Below are 22,575 nucleotides of genomic sequence, written 5' to 3'. Positions count from 1 at the left end.
GGATCCCAGGGGAGATGCAGAGTACATAGAATACTGAGATAGAATTGGATAAATAAAGTTGAACCAGGAGTTAAAGGGGCATTTCTGGGTTAAAGGATATAAGTTTAAGAGTCATTCACCTATAAATAAATGCTACTTAAAGCCCTAGGGGCTGGAAGAATTTATCTAGGGAGTATAGGCAGAGCAAGAAGTAGATTGTCAATAATGTTATGAGGCTCATTGCAGTGATATTAGGGACAAAAAATTAAATAGGGCAAAAGAAAAAGATTAAGGAGGTGGTGGTAGAGGTGGAATGTAAAGGAGAGTCAGTTTTTTATTTTTAAAGATGAATAATATTAAGACGTATTTAGGTGGTGATACATTATAAGAAAAAAAGCCTTAAGAATATGGCAAGGGATGGGATCCAGAACAAGTGCCTGACTTTTGAAAGAAAAGGGAAACTTCTTCCCCTATAATTAAATAACAGGTATACCCTGCACCTTCCTGCCTATTGTTAGAGATGACCTATCCATGCTTCTATATAAAACCCTTGCCCACCCTTCAGTGTTTGCTCCTGTTATCCTCTTGGCTACTTATAGACATTGTTCCAACATTCTCTCCTATCTCTTGCTTCCCTAGTTTTTCTGTCCCTAATAAAATAATACCCGAGTATTTCTCTCATTTAAAAGGAAAGAAAAACATCCTCCCTTGTTTTATTCTCTTCCTTTTCTCTGCTCTTCCCAGTAGCAAAACTCTTCAAAATCATAGTCCCACAAGTTACACAGAAGCAGCAATTAGCTGTGGTTAAAGCATGATCTGTGCAGGCAGAAGTGCTGTGACTACATCTGCCACCATTTTTCCCAAGCTATATGACCAAGGGCAAGTTTTATAAGTACTTGTCCAATTAAAATGAGACACAAAAATCCTATTCTTCCTTATAGGCAGTCACCTCTACTACTCCACTGAAACTTTTGATCTCTATGTTGCTAAAACTAATGATTAAATCCCAATGACATTCTTATCTTACTTGACATTTTGGCAACCCAGGAGAACTGATCCTGTTCCCTTTCTTGGTTTGATCTTTATCTGTTGCCTTTGCTGGTCCCTTTCTTTCTCCCAGAGCCTTTTAACTTTGGTTTTCCTGGAGTTTAGTTTGGTCTTCTTATATATACTCTCTCCCTAGGTATTCCTAATCAGTCTCATGACTTAAAAATACGACTGTTGATTTCCAAATGTATCTCTCTAGTCCAAACTTTTCTTCCAAATTCTGGACTTGTATATCCGGGAACAGAACAGAAATCTTCACTTGGATGTTTAATAAACATCTCAAACTTAAATCTAAAGTAAACTTCTATTCGTCCCCCACCCAACAAACCTGCTTTACTGGATAGTCTTCCCCAAGTTAGCAAAAGGCATTTCATCCTTCTGGTTGTCTAGGCCAAAGACCATGGTGTTATACTTGACTTTTCACACCCCATCTACAGCATGTCCACGAATACCATCAGTTCTAATTTCAAAATATAACCAGAACCTGACCACTTTTGCCACGTATATTACTGCCACCATAGTCAGGTCACGTTTGACTATCACCAGGATTACTGCAATGATCTCCACTGCTTGCCCCGCTTCTCCCCAGTTCAAAACACAGCACTCAGAATGATTCTTTCAAATCTTAAGTTTGTTCATGTCATTCTTCTGTTCAAAGCCATTCAATGGCTCTCTATCTTGCAAAGGGTAAAAATGAGGCCCTTGTAGTGGCCTCCTGGGCCCAATAATTCTCCTCCCCACAAGCCCTGTGACTTCATCTCCTACTTCTCTCAGCCTGGGTCACTCTACTTTAGAACTCCAGCTCTTTGCTATTTCCCAAGCATACCAGGCACACTCCTGATATCTTCATGTTGAGTGTGCTTTCTGCCTAAACATTCTTCCTAAAAGAATCTGCATGATGAACTTTCCCATCTCTTTCAAGTCTTTACTCAGATGTCACCTTCTAATGAGGCATCTTCCTTACTCTGCCCTACTGTTTTGCACCTAATACAGTATATCTAATAATTATTATGCTTAATGCTTACCAGCAACCCCTTTACAACTAGAATATAAGTTTCATTAGGGCATCTCAAGTGTTAGAACAGTGCTTGGCAAACAGAAAGTGCTCAATAAAAATTTACTGAATGGTTGGGTGGTGGTGGTACATGCCTGTAATCCCAGAGACTTGGGAGGCTGTACCTAAATAGCACAGTGCCCTGGATTCAATTCCCACTACCAAAAAAAAAAAAGTCTACGGGATGAAGTATGTGGGGACTGATGCAGAGAGGCCATTTGAGTTGATGATGGAAAGACGAGGAACTTCTAATCTGACTCAATCTGTTTCTTCCACATGAGGTAAGATCATCATCAGCATGGAGGAGGAAGTTTTAGAAGACTGAAGACAGACTCCTTAAGAAGTGGGAAATCTGTTTACTATAGTAGCATGGTAAGATTGTTGGGCAGTGTAAATGAACTTAACAGACTTGTGTTTTCAAATCTGAAATCAGTCCAGTCTATGATTTAGAAAAACACGGGTAACACATGTAGTCAATGTTTCAAAACATAGCACAAAATCAATAAAATACAAATAAAGACATAACTGCATTTTAAATGACAGCTGGTGGTACTGTAGAATAAGGTACATTACTTTGTCATACTTGTTAAGAGTTTGTTTGATGAGCCTCTTTTCCACTTAAAATTCTATTTGTTCACCCAACTTCTGTGTACTAAGCATTCCATATTTCCAAGTTTGACAAGGACAACTAGTCTCCTGCCACTCCTCTTCTCATACTTCATACTTCAGCAATTCCAAACTCCTTACAGTTCCTAGAAATATGCTATTTATCACCTCTGTTTTTGCATATGCGACTCTTTGGCTAGGTGAATATTCTTTTCTAGTTCAATTTTGAAGCAATAATTCCTTTCAGATTCAACCTAATCAATCTTCCTTTACTTTCCAGGGCACAAAGGATCATGGCCTTCTTTTTGTTCATCTGATTTTAAACCGTCTGTTTCCTATACTACAGAGTGACCTTCTGTATGTTCCCATATGGGGAACAGATTGTCTTATTCAATTTGGATCCTCAGCATCTAGCACAATGACTGATTATACATAAGTTGTTCAGTAGATACTTACTTAAATGAGTGCTTAGTAAGGATGTATATTTTTTTAAACATTCAAGATATGTAATATCCAGAAGTTTATATAAGAGGCCTTATCAAACATAACAATTCATTCTGATATTTGAAAAAAGGAATACATACTAACCTCATGACATTTCCTATTAGATTTGTTTTGGGTCTGAAATTAAATCTAATTATCTCTTAGAGCAGAACCAGAGTGATGTCTTTTCTTACGGTAAGAATTTAAAAAGAAGCCATCTGTTTTTAGTCATGCCTGAGTTGTGTCTTAAACACAAGCTTATTTAGACACTCAAAGATCAATTTTTCTCAAAGTCAAAATGGATGCCTTCAACACTGCAGTTGCCTTATGTATTCCTAACAAGGTTTTTAGAAGAAATGACCAGGTTTTTGTCAGAGGGAAGAGAGAAATCTAGGAGAATTTAGGGGTTTCTGCTTGAAGGAGGGATGGTTGAAAATTTCATATTCTTTGGTCATATAGTAATGCTTAATAATTTAATAAGGAAATACAGGTCAAGCATTCCAAACCTGAAAATCCAAAACTTTACACAGACATGATGCTTCAAGTGGAAATTTCCATACCTGAACTCAGTGATGGGTTGTAGTTAAAACCCAGGCATACTAAATGTTGCATATAAAATTACCTTTATGCTACATGTATAAGGTGAAATATAAATGAATTTCATGCTTAGACTTAGGTTCCAACCCCTAGAAATCTCATTATGTACACACAAATATGACTGAATCTTTAAAAAAAAAAAAAGAAAAAAAATCTGAAATCTGAAATACCTGTGGTTCCAAACAATTCAGATAATGGATACTCAACCTGTGATTAAAAATGATTAGGCTATGATGAACATAAATAAAAAATTTAAATGCTGCTTTGGTATCTGAAACCTGAGGCAAAGTGACTGATACTAATTTTAGTCCTTACTTTGTCTGTCCAATTCGGTGCACCCTCCCTATGGCCTGAAGTTCATGGGCAGGGTTCAATATGGGCTCCACCAAAAGAACATGAGTTGCTTCAATGATAGTTAATCCATTAGAACCTGTGTGCAGGGGCAGCAGCAAAATATTGATTTGGGGATCATGTTTAAATGCTGAAAGGTTCTCCTAAAAAAAAAAAGGTACATTTTAATTTTAGCTGGATCAGGTAAAATAAGAGCAGTTATGTTATAGCTGAAGTTAAAGATGCTAATGATATACACATTAGGTCACTGTGACATTTAACAACTAAGAAATTTAAATGTAAAATCACCAATTTTAGAAAATGGAAACTTACTGCTTATCTGTAATTTTAAGGAATAGTATCATGTAACCTTTCTTGTTCTTTACAAAATACAGTGGAATCACAAGATAAACCATGCAATGTATAGAAACTGTATGACTTTGGAGGAAAAAGAGAAGGAAAGAAAAAAATGTGATAGAGCGAATGTGAAAGAGGTGTGAATCCGATAAATTTTCATTTGATTTTTTTGTGTGTGTGTTTGTCTTGGGTTATGTCACTGTGCTAAGTGTGACAATTTGAACCATATGTATGTACTTTTCCTGACATAAAATCTACAAAACTTAATCCCAGGGCATAAGGCCCCATTCAAAATGTTTATCATAAGCAATCTTTTTCCATATTAAAGAAAAGGATCTCAAATTAGAAGACCTGTACAAAGATCTTTTGAGGAGTATAACTGAATAGACAGTGAATAGACAGAAAATACCTCTAGTTTCTCTGCTTTAAAATTCTAATTTCGTAACTAATCAAAACCTCAAACCTGCTTATGGGACTTATATGACAAAAGACAATAAATGTTAGTAGTTTCATAGCAGTTTCAGTTTGCAATTAAATGTACTAAAAAGCAGGAGTAACATTTCGACATACCTGAAATGTCTTAACGCGACTGATTTGTGCAAATTCCATGTTGTTGTCAGTGAGAGCTTTTGAAATAATATCTAATACATCTTGCCACTGGAACACATAAAACATAGGAAATTGATATTTACACAGAACTTTCACCTAAAGAGTATTTGAGAGGGGATTAAAGCACAGTGAGTTTTATACCTCAAAGTAATCAAAAACAGAATCTTCAAGTGTACTACCATTAACATTATTTAGTTCTATCGTGAAATTATATTATTTATCTATATATACATATACACACACACATATGTACAAACATTTTATCTATCAAATGCTGGCTGAAGGGGTAAAAAACACAAGTGTCTTTAAAAATTAATTAAGATAAATAACAGAAAAAAATGTAATGTTTAAAGGTTGTAATTATTTATTTTCCAAAAATAAAAACTAGCATTTTTATTCAAATACTTTATAGTTCATAGATTTATTTTCTTTTTCTTAACTAAACTGATTTGTGAAATAAGATTTTCAAGGTTACAGGTTCTAATTTTTTAAATGTTAAAATAAGAAAATCTCCAAATGAAATTAATATAAAATCATAAAATGTCGTTATAGGAATTGCACTGTGAAGAAGTATCAGGTTTCTCTAGAAACAATTCTATCTTAAGGATATGGAAAAAAAAAAGTCTAACAGTAAATCTAAATCTTAACTAAATGATATTATACATTACAAATTAGTTCTCACATATTAACTGATCAGAGAGAGAAAACCAGTATGAATTAATATTGAGGGTGAAAGTGTTGATTATACCGTGGAGAAAACAAGCACTTTAGCCCCTGGGTCTCTAAGCTGTATTTTCATCAGAGTCCTGACCACAGCTTCCACTTTTGTAGAATGGCTGCCCTTTGAATAAAAAGAAGAGAACACACCACTATCAAATAAAATCTATTTAAGAAAAGAAAGGAAAAGCATATAAAATACTGTTTATTTTTAAAACTCTGTATATATCAAAACCAAAATAGGTACATGTATGTCTACTATTTTTTCTTTTGTGTTTGCTGGAAATTTTCTTTAGTTTCAAATTATAGAAGTCATGGAATTTACATCAGAGAGAATATAAAGGCACACCATAAAGTCATGCAGTGATATGATACTATAGATTTTTTACTAAGATTTTTCAGTTAAGCAACTTGGTTTTAGAGTTATAAAATTTTGTCACTTTAGGTAAATAATTTATACTCAAAAACATTCTTCACTGAAGTCTTTTATTAGGGGATTAGAAACATGAATACGATAAATCAAAATTTTAATGCAAGCAAACAGGGAAGGAGACAACAAAGAATACTTTTTTGCAGTGGTACAAACAAGCATAAAAAGAGAGGTACAGATGTTTACTTAGACTGAAGCAAATTCATACAAAGTTAACCACCTAAAAGTGCTTTTTTGCATCTTTCATAACTATTCCATCATAAAAAAATGAAAATGAGAAAAAATGATTAAAAGTAGACAAATAAGAAAAGGATGGAACTCTAGCAAGTGTTTCTACAGTCCTGAGAAAGTTTCCTCCTGGATTATGACAAAGATTAAAGGCGTGGGGTTTTAAATGAGGCAAATCTGTTTCAATTCACTAGTTAAATAGGTTCTAACCTTCCTAAACCTTCTTTTTCTTATCTATCAAACACAGATGATATTTTTTCTCTATTTCCAAAAGTGATTGTGACAATTTCATGAAAACGTACATAGTGTTTAGCCTAAGAAGAGTAAACACAATAATCTTTATCAGAGATCATAACATGAGGATTATGACCTAGATTATACCATAGGGGGGCAGATCTAACCAAAAACAAGCAAACATACTTCCAAACCAACATTAGCCCTCTCCTCAATCCCCTCAATGTTTTATTTTTTTTCTCCTTCTTTTTGGTGGGCGGGGCGGGGGTACTGGGGATTGAACTCAGGGGCACTCAACTGTTGAGCCACATCCCCAGCCCTATTTAGAGACAGGGTCTCATTGAGTTGCTTAGCCCTTCTCTATTGCTGAGGCTGGCTTTGAATTCGAAATCCTCCTGCCTCAGTCTCCTGAGCCACTGGGATTACTGGCATGTGCCACTGTGCTTGGTCCCAATGTTTTCACATGAATATTCAAAGTAAAAAAAAAAAATTATTTATATATATATATATATATATATATACATATATATATATATATATATATATATAAAAAGGTTGAAAGTTAAACTAATTTGAAGTTGGCAAGACAGAATCATGGAAAAAGTTTTAAAATCCTCATGCTAAATCACAATTCTACATTTATTTCTCTGATATATAGACTTGCAATTATATTTGCAAGGTTAAAAATATAAAGGTCTTATTTCAGTCTAACAGTTATCTCAAGATTCCCTCCCCCCCCAAAAAAAGAAAATTAACATAAAAGTGATCATTCAGGAGTTTAGGCAGAACCATTCCTAGCAATGTCTCATTTAAAAAATACTTCAAGAGATTATACCAGGATAACTATGAACCTTTCCATCTTATTAAAAGTTAAAAAAAAACAAAATTATCTTTTATAAACAACATTCCAAATTGGTGTGTTAAATCCATGTAGGAAAAGACTAATACATTCTCTTTTTATCATCATTACTGGGTTCAGTGGTGGCTCTCATTAATCCCTTCCAAGGGCAATAGTTCTGAGGCATTTGGTCCCATGCTAGTTATTTCCTACTATGAAAGAACAATAAGGAAGCTTAGAAATCAAAAGTTCTGCTTGGCAGAGAGCTACGCAAGGAGTGAAATGAATTTACACCCTCTTCTTCCAAATGGACAAAAAGTGGTCATTGAGAGTGAGAACAATGAAGAAAGAAGTGGGTGGCCCATATGTACCTGTGGCTTTTGGTCTGATTATGCACGTCCTGCACAACTTCTGAAATCAAAGCCAGCAAAATGCATAATCTTTCTGCTAGGTTAATCAGTTCAGGTAACTCCTCTCAATATGAAAGATTTCATATTTTAGACTACGTGACATTTAAATTATAAATTATCATAAAAATGTTGGTTCAAGTTGTTACATTAAAAAATCACTGCCTGAGATTTTTTTTAAAATATGAACTCATAATTTGCTGTTAAATGAAAAGAAAATGCTGTTGACAAAAAAGGATTACTGATGCCAAAACACAACATGGAAAGGCAGCACATAGACCATAGTAACAAAACTGAACAGAAGATAAAAATCTGTTTTTGCTAGATATATCACAAATACTTTTTTGAACATTTTTTAAGTTACAAAAAAGCAATATGTATTTATTGAGCAAATAAGCAAACAGAAATTTCCAGGATAAAATAGTTTCAATGACTAACTTCCTCTAAACTCTACTAAAAATCTGATAATTATCTTTCTAGATTTTATACATTTTAGAAACTTACATTAAAATGCACTTATGCTCTACAAATATTTTGAAATATATTTTGCAACATGGCCCTTTTAGTTAACATTATATCTAGCAACTGTGTCATATGGGATCCATGTATTTGCCTTAGTTTGACAGCTGCATAATATTCCAGTGTATAAAATTTATTAAATATTTGCTTATTGACATACACTTACATTGGTTATATTCTACTTTGCTATCACAAACAACACTTGAATGATTATGCTGTTCCTTATAGCTTTAGGTGCATATATAAAAATTCTTGTTGGAAAACAGAATTGCTAGTCAACAGTTAAAGAACTTTTAATATATTTGGATTTTGAGATTTCCCATTAAACAACCATCTGAAATTAGAACAACTTTTTTTTTTTTTTTTTTCCCTTAAATTGGTACCAGGAACTGAACCCAGGGGCACTCAACCACTAAGTCACATCCCCAGCCCTTTATATTTTTTATTTTGAGACAGGGTCTCACTAAGTTGCTTATGGCCTTGCTAAGCTGCTGAGGCAGGCTTTGAACTTCCAATCCTCTTGCCTCAGCCTCCTGAGCTGCTGGGATTACAGGTGTGCACTACCACACGTGGTTGAAAATGATACAATTTTTAAGTATTAATAGTTAAATATGCTTGCATCTTCCAACACTTGATAAAGTGTAAGTTTTTGCCAATCTAATGGGTGAAATGAGGAATCAAATTTTTATTTAGTCTACATTTCCCTGAGAGTGAGTTTGAATATCATGTGTTAGGCAGTTAGAATTACTCCTCTATAAATTATATATTCATGTTCTTTACCTAATTAAAAAAAATTGCATTATCTTTTGTTACTGATATTTAGCTCTTCATATAACGTAGATGTTAAACTTAAGATTATACATGTTTTCCTACCACCCATGCATCCATAGTTCACATTTATTTGTGTTAAATGCAATAATATACGTAAAAGTGCTAAACTGATATATTATTCTAGCTACAGTACCTCAAAAATGCTTGATGAATGACATCTGAATTTAACACTAAGTATTCTTTGACTTAAATATTTTATTATATTTTTTTGGGCTTGACTTCTAAATTATTCCCTTTTTTTTTTGGACCAGGGATTTAACCCAGGGGTGTTTAACCACTGAGTTACATCCTTAGCCCTTTCTATTATTTTTTAAAATTTTGAGACAGGGTCTCACTAAGTTGCTTTTGGACTTGCTAAGTTACTGAGGCTGGCTCTGAACTTGTGATTCTCCTGCCTCAGCCTCCTGAGCCACTGGGATTACAGGCATGAGTCATTGCACCTGGCTAAATTATTCTTTCATAAGGGAAAGGTGAGGGATTTTATTTGGAAAAGAAAAGCATTTTCCTTGCCATGGTTCTACATAATATAAAATTTCATTTATTATTCATACCTCAAAGTATGAAAAAAAGAATCAAATTTACTTTTATATCACTGCACAACTGCAGTGAGACTACTGCACAACTTTGTTCATTTAATGCAAAAAATCAGTTTATTTAATGCAAAAAATCCTAATATTTACATTTAGACTTTTCAATTGCAAATATGTTAAGTAAAACAAATTTAAAAACAAAAGGGGATCAGAATACAATTTAAAACTTCTAACATATTTTTCATTTTTTTAAACAATTCACAGATCAAATCTTGTAACTAGTCTCATCTCTATCTTTCCCATTTATAAAAGCTATAGAGACTGAGAAGAGTGGCCATGAAAGAAAAGCATTTGACCTAACACACAGCAGGCTCTATGGTAGATTTTATTAGATATTTTTAATGAAATCACTGGAACTGGTATTTAAAGAGGCCAACAATTGGAGGGTGGTAACCATCTCACCCAGGTTTATCAATGTTGACTTTTTTTTTACCTATCAGCAGCTATAGGAGAGGTTAACCCAGTAAACTTGTGGGTTTTTGTTTCTATCTTTAGAATCATAAATCCCTATCTATAGCCAATACTGAAAAGACAATGTTTGGTCTAAATGCAGAGTATATTAAAGTGGAAAATAGGGCAAACTTTTTTCCACATTCAATCCATTCTCCTATCACACAAGTCCCTCCTTCAAAATTTCAAGTAAGTATGTTTAAATATTCAAATAGTTAATTCATTCAATAAAAATCTTAAAGGGATAATTCACTATGATCAGGTAGGATTTATCCCTGGAATTCAATGATGGTTCAACACAACACAAATTAATAAATAAGATACACCATATTAACAGAGTAAAGAATTAAAAGCACACAATCACCTTAAGAGATACAGAAAGCATGTGACAAAACTTAATGCCCTTTTATGACAAAAACTCTCAACAAATTAGGTAGACAACAGACTGTACTTCAACACTATACAGACCACATAAGACAAACCCACAGCTTATACCATATTCAATGGTGAAAAATTGAAAGCTTTTTCTTTAAGATCAAGAATAAGACAAAGATGCTCTTTCTTATAATTTCTTTCAACATAATACTAGAAGTCCTAGGGAGGGCAATTGGGTTAGAGTTATGGTTTATATATGAGGTGTTCCCCAAACTCATGTGTTAGACAATGAAAGAAAATTTAAAGGTAAAATGATTGCACTATGAGAGCTTTAACCTAATCAGTGCACTAATATGTTGATAGGGATTAACGGGGTAGTAACTGTAGGCAGGTAAGGTGTGGCTGGAGAGGAGGTGGGTCATTGGGGGTGTGCTTCTGGGGTATGTATTATGTTCCTGGTGAGTGAAGCCCTCTCTGCTTCCTAATCAACATGTCCTGAGCTGTTTTCCTCCACCTTGTCCTTCTGCCCTGATGCTCTGCTTCATCTTGGGCACAGCACAACAGTCAGTAGCTGACTGTCTATGGACTGAAACCTCTGAAACTGTGAGCACCAAATAAAAATTTCCTCATCTAAAATTGTTCTTGTTAGGTCTTTTGGTCACAACGGTGAAAAATCTGACTAAAACAATGACAGTGAGATAAGAGAAAGAAATAAATGACATCTTAATAGGAAAGAATGAAGTGAAACTGTGTTAACAAAACAATTTTATATATAGAAAACCCTAAAAACTCTACTATAAAAACTGGAAGAACTGACAAATGAATTCAGTAATGTTGCAGGATACAAAAGCAACACAAAAATCAGTAGTGTTTCTAAATGTTAACAATAAACTACCTGAAGAAAATCTCATTTATAATATCACAAAAAATAAACTATTTAGGAATAGTTTTTATCAAGGAGGTGAAAGACTATGCACTGAAAACTGAAACAATGATGAAACCACAAAAGACCTGAATAGCCAGCACAATCATGGGGTAAAGAGAACAAAGCCAGAAGTATCACGTGCCCTAATTTTAAAACACATTACAAAGCTACAGTAATCAAAACAGTAAGGTACTGACATTAAAAATAGCCACAATGACCAATGGAATAGGAAAGCCCAGAAATAAACCAATACACACAGTCAATTGATCTTTAACAAAAGTAACATGAACATATAAAGGAAAAGGATAATATGTTCACTTATGGTACTGGGAAAACTCCTCATCTACATGCAAAAGCATGGGTCTTTATCTCACCCCAAACTTGAGAATCAACTCAGAGTGGATTAAACAACTTAAATGTAAGATCTGAAACTGTAAAGGTTTAGAAAAAAAAAATGCGGGAAAAAGCTTTTTAACACTAATCATAGCAAAGTTGTTTTGGATATGATCCAAAAGGCACAGGCAACAAAACCAAAAATAGATAAATGGAATTTTATTAAATGAAAAAGATTCTGTACCATTAAGAAAATAAATAAACAGGGTAATAAGACAATCTATGAAATGGGAGAAAATGTTTGCTAACCATACACCTGATAAGGGGTTAACATCCAAAATACATAAGATACACAAATGGGTAGCAGGTATATGAAAAGGGCTCACCAACACTAACAATCAGGGAAATGCAAGTTAAAATCATAATCACAAAGTTAATATCACCTCATTGATGGCTATTATCAGTAAAATAAGAGACAATTAGTGTGGGTGGAAAAGTAGAGAAAAGAAGATCTTTGTACAATACTGGTGAGAATGTAAATTAATACAGACATAACAGAAAATGGGATGAATGTCCCTAAAAAAATTGAAAACAGAACTACTGTGTGATCCAGCAATTCCACTTCTGGGTATATAGCTAAAGGAAATGAAATCAGTATGTCAAACAGATATTGCACTCCCATGTTCACTACAGCCAAGAAATGGAATCAACTTAAATATTCATCAACTGATGAATGGATAAGAAAAATGTGATATCTATACAGAGTGGAATACTATTTAGCCTTAATAAAGAAGGAAATCCTGTCATTTGCATGAACACGGATGAACTTGGGAGAGGGGAATCATTGCGAAAATGTTGGGTAAAGGACATAAGATTTAAAGAATCTGTTCTGGAGATAATATTGCACAACATGGTGACTAAAGTAACAATGTATTCTTGAAAACTGCTAAGAGGGTAGATTTAAGTGTTCTCACTACAAAAGAATGAGAGGTGATAGATAATAAGCTTAACTCAATCATTCCAAAACATACATATATCAAAACATCATTGTATACCACAAATACACATTTTCATTTGCTAATTAAAACAACAAAAAAAACTAAATCAGGCACTCAGTATACAATGATGAAACTTCCTTATCTGCAAGTGCATAGTCTACTACTTGTTGCAGACATGAGGAAAACCCAAAAAGGACAATTATACAGCTGCTTTGACCTGAAAGCAATTTAAATGGATGCTTTATTACCATGTCTTAATGAACAGAATACACATTCTACTATTCTTTTTAATACTTCCATCTCAAATATGTAAATGAATTTGGACTCAAATCTAATTCCAGAGATCATTAAATGTGGTCACTGCTACAGATTGTTTTGTTAAAAAATGTTAAAGTAGAAAAAGTGAATGGGTTATATATAGATAAGCTGGATGGAAAAAGAGAGATAAGGATAAAGAAATACTCAAAGTGCTAACAAAGCTTGAATATTATCAAGACAGGTAAACTAGTAGCCTCAGTCCAACTGAGCTTATTTTCAGTAACAGTAGTAAACATACAGGTGCAAAGTTAATCTGGAATGACATTTATTAGGGAGTAGTGAGCATGGGAATAAAAACTCCATGAAACTGCTAGATCAGTTTTTAACATATTAGGCTGAAAACACTGAATTTAATTATAAGTACCTCTGTCCTCTTCTGAAGCTCTTGTTCCTTCTGAGCCTTTCTCATTAGTCTTCAGTTTTCCCAGGTATATACCCAACAACCCTAACTTTGTTTAACTCTACGTTCTTTTTCATGTTTCTGAGAGATCAATGGTAAAGACCCAGCTCTGGAAAGAAGAGCCTTTAGTTGACTGTGTGTCATTCTTCTCTTTGGTGTAACTAAGGTCAACTATAAAACTTTATGACAAAGTATGACCACTCAGTTCAAGGCTGTTGTCTCTTCTGTTTTCCCTTTCAAGAGATAAAGTCCGCACCCAAAACATTAAAATATTCAACAATGAAGAAGTGAACTGAAGTCTTTAACTCTCTGGAAAATAAGTACAACATTAAAAACTCTAGACTTTGGGGTAGTAAGTTAAAGCACTTAAAACATGGGAGACACCATTACCACTATAGGCCAATAAAGAATATTTCTTATGAAGTTTGGCTTAGAATTCAGATAGTAGCATAGATCAAAGTCCAGAAATGCCATGTCGCTTTCTAGCTACTTGACTAGGTGAAACTAACTTACTTTCATCACACAGTGAAATCTAATTGGAACAGTGTGCTGGATGTGTAGTTGCAGGATCCTGCTATAAAATTCTGAGAACCTCTACTTTGAGTTTTAAAAGTTAAATATGTTATAAGAAATGGAAAGAAAATTCAGTTTTATTTCTTTGTTTTATATTTAGATGAAATAATTCTAGTAATAAAGCAATCAAAAACAGCATGTGATTTAGAATTTGATCATTTTCTCCCCTTCAAGATAAGACTATTTACCAACACAATATTAGAGTAAGGTGCTGCATTTCATTCCCTGAAGTCTTACTACTGGAGAAAAGGGAGGGAACAATATTATTAAAAATATTTCAGTATGTGTAGAAAGATACACTATCTTGGCTTCACTCTATTTCTTTTACATCCATGTCCTAACTGCTGAGATCCCTTACTTCAGGGAAGAAAGGAAAGACGATAGACAGATGTCCCTGCTATAGCGTAAATCACTATGTGCATTTGACTCTATGATAGGAAGACTTTGTATTTTTCTTTAATGACTTTTACAATAAAAGTGAATATCAGGGCACAATTTGAAGCAAGCTATGCCAATCCATAACCCTGACTATATATGCCTTTGTCTGTCACCAGTCCTTCTTCCTATGTCACTTTCTATTTTTTTCTCATACCTAATCTGTTCATATCTTTCTGTCACTCCTTTTTCTGTGCAGTGTCTATGGATTCCCATGGTCTTGCTAAGTTCTATTTGTAGAATTAAGGGCTAAAGTGGCTGCTGAATTCTGAAGAATATTAAGAAAAGTCAACATAATGGAGATGATGAATGTACTTGGTCTTATTTTTTTATCAAACAGAAGAACATTAATGCTTAGAGACTATGTTAATAGTCAAGCCATATCTTTAGAGATTTTATATGTATCAAGTATCAACAGATATATATTTCTTATATAAAATAAACACACTATATACATGAAACCCTTCTAGTGAAGTATTTCTTATAGTAGGGGGACTGTCAGTCACTTAGCACTGTAAAGAGAAAGCAGAATGAATTCATTTTCAGAAGTTTTAAGAACTTTAAAATTTGTCATTCATGTAATCACTATGGTAAAATTTCTTGACACAGTATAGCACAGTGAAAAAGGGAATCAGAAAATTTCATGGGTAAGGGTGACAAAGTTGACAAGAGAAATGAAGGAAGCTAATTAGAAAAATAATTAGAAGTTACAATGAGATTCTTCTTTGAAAGGCAAAGTTTAACATAAGATTTGGATTACATTTTTTTCTGCATGACTTCTATCATTTTACTTGGTCTATGGTAAATAGTATTTAGATAGTAATATTGTATACAATGTTTACCAATTTTTTTCCATATGGAAAACATGTCTAAAGTGTGACTATATATACACATTATAATATAAAAGTGATACTATAAAAATTAGGATGTAGTGGAGATATAGATTGGAGAAGAAAGAGACATACTAATTTCTTCATATTTAATGTGAAGATTCCACAGATTACGTCTAAAGCTAGTACTTTAAGAAAAAATTTACATAAATCACTAAAAGAGATATAAATGATCCCTAGAACTAAAAACTGAAAGTGTTCACAGTGGTAAGGTAAAAAAGGGAGACTGGTGAGCTTTATTTTCCATGGAATGACATTCTGAATTAATTTTTTCTTTTTGGTGAAATTACTTCTATTAAAAAATAACTATCAGCCTTTTCCTCTATTTTTACTTCTTATAGTTAAAGATTTTAGGGAGATGTGAGGGAGGACTGTTAATTCTGAGACTTTTAACTTAAACTTCAAGGATACCATCAGGCTTTTATCACAAGTGAAGTAGTCCTGCAAAGCATGTCGTCACCCAGTGGTGCATGCTATTGTACCTGCAATGCCTCTTACTGCCCTAGGGTCAAGTGCATGCCTAATCTGTACAACCTGCCACAGATGAGGAGTTTCAGTTTTGTCAGAGGTGGGGCAATCACATCTGAAATGGAGCACAGATAATAATCTTCCAGTTATTAGTTGGAATAATTTTTGCAATCTTTTAAACATACTACAAGAATCAAAAGTCTTGAGACTAGAGACTTTGAAGATTTCATGATACTGAGAAACATCACTTTAATGAAGATAAATCCACACAACTTCGCTTTTTACTCCTCCGCAATAAAGAGAATTATGTTCTTCATTTGGCAATATGAGCACCACAGAATTGAATTTTATGATGAGTAATAGTTTTTTTCTTTTGTTTTCCTTAGTGGTTTTTAATTTGCAAATAACTTGGATGTTACTATTATTATTCAGAATAGAGAGTTCCTATTTCGATATTTTCTGAATTTCACTCTGGACTTTTCTTTTTGAAAGTTAACTTCTTTTAAAGTACCTGAATATTCCACAGTAGTTTTAGCTAAGTAAGACTAGTCGATATTGTTTTATTTCTATTTTCATCTGTTCATGCTAAACACTCATGCTGTAGTAACATATATAATTTTGGGCAGTTATGAGGTTTGTCTGACTGGTTCCACAAAATAGGAATACTTTTCAAGCACATGTCTAGGGCAATTGCTGGGTTCTTTATCCATTACCCATTCATAAGTTACTTGAATGAAACAAAATGGAACCACCACCTAGGCTGTGGGAAATCTTACAAGTGCACTAGGCCACAAAAATAGTATTGTTTTAAATATTTTGCAAAAATTATTTTTCAGAGATGAGTTAGCAAAGAAGTTAAATTTTATTTGGATTCGAATGCTCTTAGGAATTTATATGTAAATACTGTTGAACTGTTTATCCATTCAGCATCTATCCAAATACTGAGTGCCTGTTATATGCCAGGTATTGTTCTAGATACTTAGGATATAGTAGTGAATAAAACAAAGTCCCCAGGGCTTCCACATTATAAGGAAGTTTACACTAGACAAATTAAGTTTTTCATAAAGAAAACTTATAATTTATGTCTTGAAAAGTTCTACTGTGGTGTTTAAATTACTTTAAGTTATGGCTAACGTCACCATGAGACTTACTAACAATTAGCCATTTCAAGTGGTAAGTGGGCCAGTGAATAGAAATTGTTTTCTTGTAAACATATTTAGTCATGATGATCTCTAACAGAAACACAGAATTGTATTCTAAATTTACCAGAGTTGTGTTCATGTATGCTATATCTTATAAAAGAATATTTAGATATAGATTTAAATACAATTACTTATGGATTACATTTACTGAATTATTTTATGTCTAAACTCAACAAGATTTCATAATTGTTTTTCTACCCAGATGTTTAATTGTATTTCAAGAAGGATGAGATACAGATGTCATAAGTCAACTGAAAAAGCACTCAAAAAAAAAAAAAAAAAAAAAAAAAGGAATAGGATTGTACACATAGTGGAATACTATACACAGTATTGCTAAGGTTCTCTGGGAGTTTGAATGTAGATACACTATGTTCTCTATAAAAAGACTATAAAATATCTCTATTTTCAACAGATTTCTTATTAAAATCAGATTGCTACATGTAATGAGTCAAAATTTATGAAAGTGGGAACTGAAAAAACTTTTTATTTTTAAAAGCAAGCTGGTTATCATACTCTAAAGTTTAAGAAGGTAAAGTAAGGGTGTATGTGTGTAATGGAGGGGTGTGTGTGTGGGGGCGTGGAAAGGGTGCTATTTTGCTGTGACTGTGTCTATTTTCTCCTGGATGAAACTTCTTATGCCGTAAGAATCTTATCCATTATGGAGTCAGGTTTTTCATTGGTGAAATGGTTTGTATAAAACCTAGCCAAACACAGGACACAGGGAACATGCCACGTGGGGCCTGTGTTCTGCCAAGAGACCTACTTCACCATCCAAAATGCCTGGCAGTTGTCAGAACTTGCAAGGGGAATTTTGTTTACTTTGTGAAATGCCCAGTAGGTTCCAAAGGTCACTTAGGAATACTGTCATACTGTTGATTAGGAAAGATAGGTTTTTTAAGTATATCCACCAAAGGAATATTTGTGATCTCAATATTCATTTTATTTCTGGGCCAATCAATAAAATTCCTTACATTGTGAAACCTCTAATTTCCAAAAATACCACCAGAAAAAAATGTGGAATACTACTTAATACTCTTTTTATGTTCTCCAAATATCTTTCACCCGACGTCGACTATATTATTAAGCACTACTTGTGCTATCATATCGTTTGTTATGATCAACAGTCTTGACAGGAGTACTTACAGTGAAATGAACATTTCAAATAAAACAACTTCAATGAAATAAGAAATTACTTTTTAGTATTGTTTATTGAATATCAGGAATTTGATAATCAATAATAGTAAAAAGGAAAAAGACCTTTAGGTTTAGGAAGAGTTTGAACCAATAGTTCTAAAATGTGAAAATAATACCTTAATTATTTATATAGATTCGTATTTATTTTATATATGATCATTTCTTCAAATTAAGTGCTGTGACCATTTAATGAAGAAGTTTCAGACAGTGAGGCAAAGTCTGAAAATACAATAAGCAGATGCTTCAAGGAGAAAGTGACAGACAGTAGGGTAGAAATGTGACAGAAGTCAGAAGAGGTGACAGCAGATGGCAGAAGTGGTAGACAAGAATGGTGACAGAACAGGCAACAAGAAGCAAACACCAACATGGCGAGAAGCAATGTGAGAAAGTGGAGGAGGGATAAAACTTGTTTGCATAATAGGTTCCACATTCAGTGATGCATTAATAGAAAAGGAAATGCAAGTATGTATCCATCCACAATGAGGGAAATTATTAACTTTAGTAAACTACAAATTGACTAATTTTTTTAGAAAGATGCTTCAATTAATTCATGTGTTCATCAATACCCACAGAAGACAGGAAGAAGTTAGAGCATGAGAAGTAATATTTCAACACTCGTATCCCTGTCCCAACAGGACAGCAAATGTAACTGTCCTGATCTCTTTTGGGCATCTAGGAAACCTGCCATAAGTGAACAGGTGTTTGGGTTTGACAGGCTCAGTGACTCAGTTCAGAGGCTGTGCTGTTTACTGGTAGATAGAGCAATCACTTCCTCAACTTCACTGAGTGAAGCCTGACACAGCAGTTCTGCCTCATGCCAGTTCCTTGAACTGTGATAAAAAGCTTTCACCATCTAAAGGTGAACTGCTACTTCTTAGCCATAAAAGCCATCTGAGGCCCCTGGGATACCTGCAGTCAGATGAAGAGACAGAAAAGAAAGAGCTAAGACAGACCAACTTTAGGGGAAGGAAAGAAAAGAGAAACTATAGGAGAGGGAAGAAAAGTGGTAGAGGGAACTGGACAGAAGAGTAGTTCTACGTGTGAGGAGTGGGACAAAGAGGAACTACCAAGGCCTCAGAGTTAGTGTGTGGATTGCCCGAGAGGCCATCTACATTTTCACTTTGAAACTCTTTGTCATTTGCCTTAAAAATCCATTTATCTAGGGGACTCACAGAGAATAGGACGATAGATGATCCTCAGGTCATAATCCTCTCATTTAAACATAAAACTTGCCCATTCTGTAATTCCCTTACTGTTCTCCACACCCCATCCCCTGCTTATTCACCCTCTTTTATACCCTTTTTTAAAAGTTATTGACTACAGGACTTGAGCTAACCTCTATTTCTTTTATCATACCACGTTATTCCTTCCCAAGGCTTTAAAGATCATTTATGTCAGTGACTCTAAATTTAGTATCTTCAGTTCCAATATTAAAAACCTTAAATACAATGTGTCCAAATACTTTATCAGCAACTATAACATAAGTCACCCAATTCTTCACATGAGCAACAAGGGGATCATTTATGAAATTTCCATCTTTACCAATGCCTACAACATTCTATTTTTACTAATTAACTTTAAATATCTTTTGAATATACTTGTTTTTCTCCATGTCCACTGCCATCAACCCAGTCAAATCACCAATATGACTACTGTGACCTTCTAAACTAGTGTCCCCAATTTTTTCTGTTCTATTCTTTGCTATCCCTGATAGTCTATTTTTCATATACTCTGTGTGTGTGTGCACGCGCGCGCGTGCACTTTTTGTTTGATTTCCTATTTGGGAGCCTCCTCCCTATAAGATCACTCCCAATTCTCTTCCAATGTTAGCTAATCCATTTATCCTTCAGAAACTGTATCTGCTCAACAGTTATTCCCTCAGAAAAGCCAGGTTTGCTTTTCTTTTTTAGTGCTTATCATAATTGTAATATATCAGTAATCTGTTTAATGTCACTGCTTCCTGCCCCAACTCAAACCTTCCCCACTACTGCCAAACTGTCAAATCCATGAGAGCAGCAACCTCATCTGTTTTATTCATGTGTGTAATACTCCATCTGTGAGGTCCAGCACACTGCTTGGCATGCAGTATGTGTCTAATAAACACATGTGCATTGAATAAATGAATAAATGAGTAGAAGTTTATTCCAACTCTGGGATTCTGTTTATTCCAACACAGTAAAGGGCAATGCTAATGACATTTTCAGGTTTTACACAAATAGTAGTAGGGAAAAAAATAACAAAACCCTGCCATTAAAAATTGTTTAATTCAACTGTAGTTTTCTTAGGAGGGAGTACTTTAAGAACTGGTTAACTTCTGGCAGTAAAGTTCAAATTGTAGTTAACTATGTTCACAAGACATATCCTTAAAGATATGTGAGAAGCAAGTATCAAGAACTCAGAAGAAGAAGGAATTAATGAAGAAGATTCAACTTCTTGCTAAAGAGTTATTAGTTCCACCATTCTCTAAACTAATCCTTGAGGCTCATAATCCTGGCTCATATTCATATTATTTACAAACTGATTTGCCCTTTGTCCAAGTTTAGTTAGAAAAAAGTTGAAAAAGTGTACTTTAGAAAAACAAGGAACAAAAGAGTCTTGTAAAAATTTTTCATTAAAACGTACTCTACTCAGAAATTTCAATTACAGATCCTGTTTATATCTCAAATTAGTAATTTATAAAAAATTTTCTGAATGCAGACTGAGAAAAAATTAGGAAAATAAAGTCAAATTTTAGTTGTGTTCTGAAATATCCATTCATGGTATTTTAAAACATACTGTATCTTTCCCATAGCAATAACTAACATCAATAACATATCTATTTTTTCCTTCAATGTGGTTGGGCATGCTTTTTTTCTGGTATCCACAATTGAGTAAAAGGAGGAAGAAAAAGCCTTCTTTGAATAAATCTCAAATTTAACTAGAGTTCTATCTTATACGTAGTGAATGGAAATAGGGCAGATGATAGGGAACTGGTATTCTTGTCTGCCATAGTGGGTGTGACTACTGCTAACTATGTTTGAATAAGTATTGTTTTCCTTCCACAACAAAAACGTAAGTGATAAAGCTGAAGTTTTCGGGCATTATATTTATGGACAACAGTAGTGTCTACTATTTGCCATGCTCTGATTTTAATGCTCGCCTTGGTGAGATACTGATTCCTATTCTATTGCTCTAACTATGCTTCCATGTGCTCTTGACCTACTTTACCTTCACAGGGATATCCTCTTCTTGGCTTGCTTGCTCAGAGGTAAAGACATAGGAGATTTCTTTGTGAGATGTGGTCTGGCGGCAGATGGCACATTTAATGGAGCTTCTGTGAGACCCCACGCTGTATTGTTCAATAATAATAGAAATGCATTCATTACAGAAACAGTGTCCACAAGTTAGTACTGCCCACTAAAAAAAGAAAACACACAGAACAAGCCTTGGTGAGATACTGTTAAAGATGTTTCCAGTATATAAATATAACTAAAGAAGTGACTCATGATTTTACTTCCTAAATATTTCACAATATTAACATTCTATAAGTCATAAAAGTCAGGTTGTGTTTTTAAATTAATTATTTTTTAGTCAAAATGGCGTAAGTTTTTATAGTGTTTACTTCTACTGACCCTAGTCAATCATCATTATTTTGTAATAAACTGGTGCTCTCATTTCAGATTTAGAAAAAGTGCAAATTACTCTTATCAGTCTAACACCAGACACAATAGGAGAAGCGAGAACAACATTAGGAGAAATGTACCTAATATATCCTATTCAATTTATTAATCAGATTTATAGTTTTGTGTATTAAAGAATTTATATAGAAAATGAGATTAGCATCTCAGATTAATTTTAAAGTGGTTCTGGATACATTAAACAAAGATCTAAACAATAAGATATTTTTTCAGAAACTGCTTGTCCTAATAAAAGAAAAGAAAAATAACGATCTCTAAATCTCTGGAAAATATCATAAAGCATATGTGCCTCTTTGGCAATAGTGGTATAGAAGAGGATTAGATTTAATCTAGGTGTCAACTTTAAAAGCTATGATATTTAATGCAAATTATTTAATTATTTTTCACCAGGTAAAAACAATAACAATGAAAACTGAGAGTGTGTCAGTGCAAGGCACCTCAGTTCTTAGTTGTTTTTTGCTAGGATACAGATACATATGAA

The 22,575-nt window shown here is 33.8% G+C and overlaps 1 protein-coding gene across 4 annotated transcripts in view; it reads right to left on the bottom strand.

The window, feature by feature from the left end:
- The window catches only part of Shprh (SNF2 histone linker PHD RING helicase), an 84,528-nt gene that overhangs the window by 3,971 nt on the left and 57,982 nt on the right, over window positions 1-22,575 (bottom strand). For 3 of the 4 annotated variants that reach the window (XM_047557719.1, XM_047557720.1, XM_047557721.1), the window contains 4 exons: window positions 21,625-21,813; window positions 5,811-5,903; window positions 5,024-5,110; window positions 4,082-4,260 (listed from right to left, as the gene is read on the bottom strand). In XM_047557719.1, coding sequence (XP_047413675.1) covers window positions 4,082-4,260; window positions 5,024-5,110; window positions 5,811-5,903; window positions 21,625-21,813 — 548 coding nt within the window. Of the gene's footprint in view, window positions 1-4,081; window positions 4,261-5,023; window positions 5,111-5,810; window positions 5,904-21,624; window positions 21,814-22,575 lie in introns of those variants that run through there. The other variant, XR_007109410.1, reaches the window with a different exon arrangement.

This window comes from Sciurus carolinensis, chromosome 7, assembly GCF_902686445.1.
Source record: "Sciurus carolinensis chromosome 7, mSciCar1.2, whole genome shotgun sequence".
Taxonomy (NCBI): Eukaryota; Metazoa; Chordata; class Mammalia; order Rodentia; family Sciuridae; genus Sciurus; species Sciurus carolinensis.
This window is presented reverse-complemented; position numbering and strand designations above follow the sequence as displayed.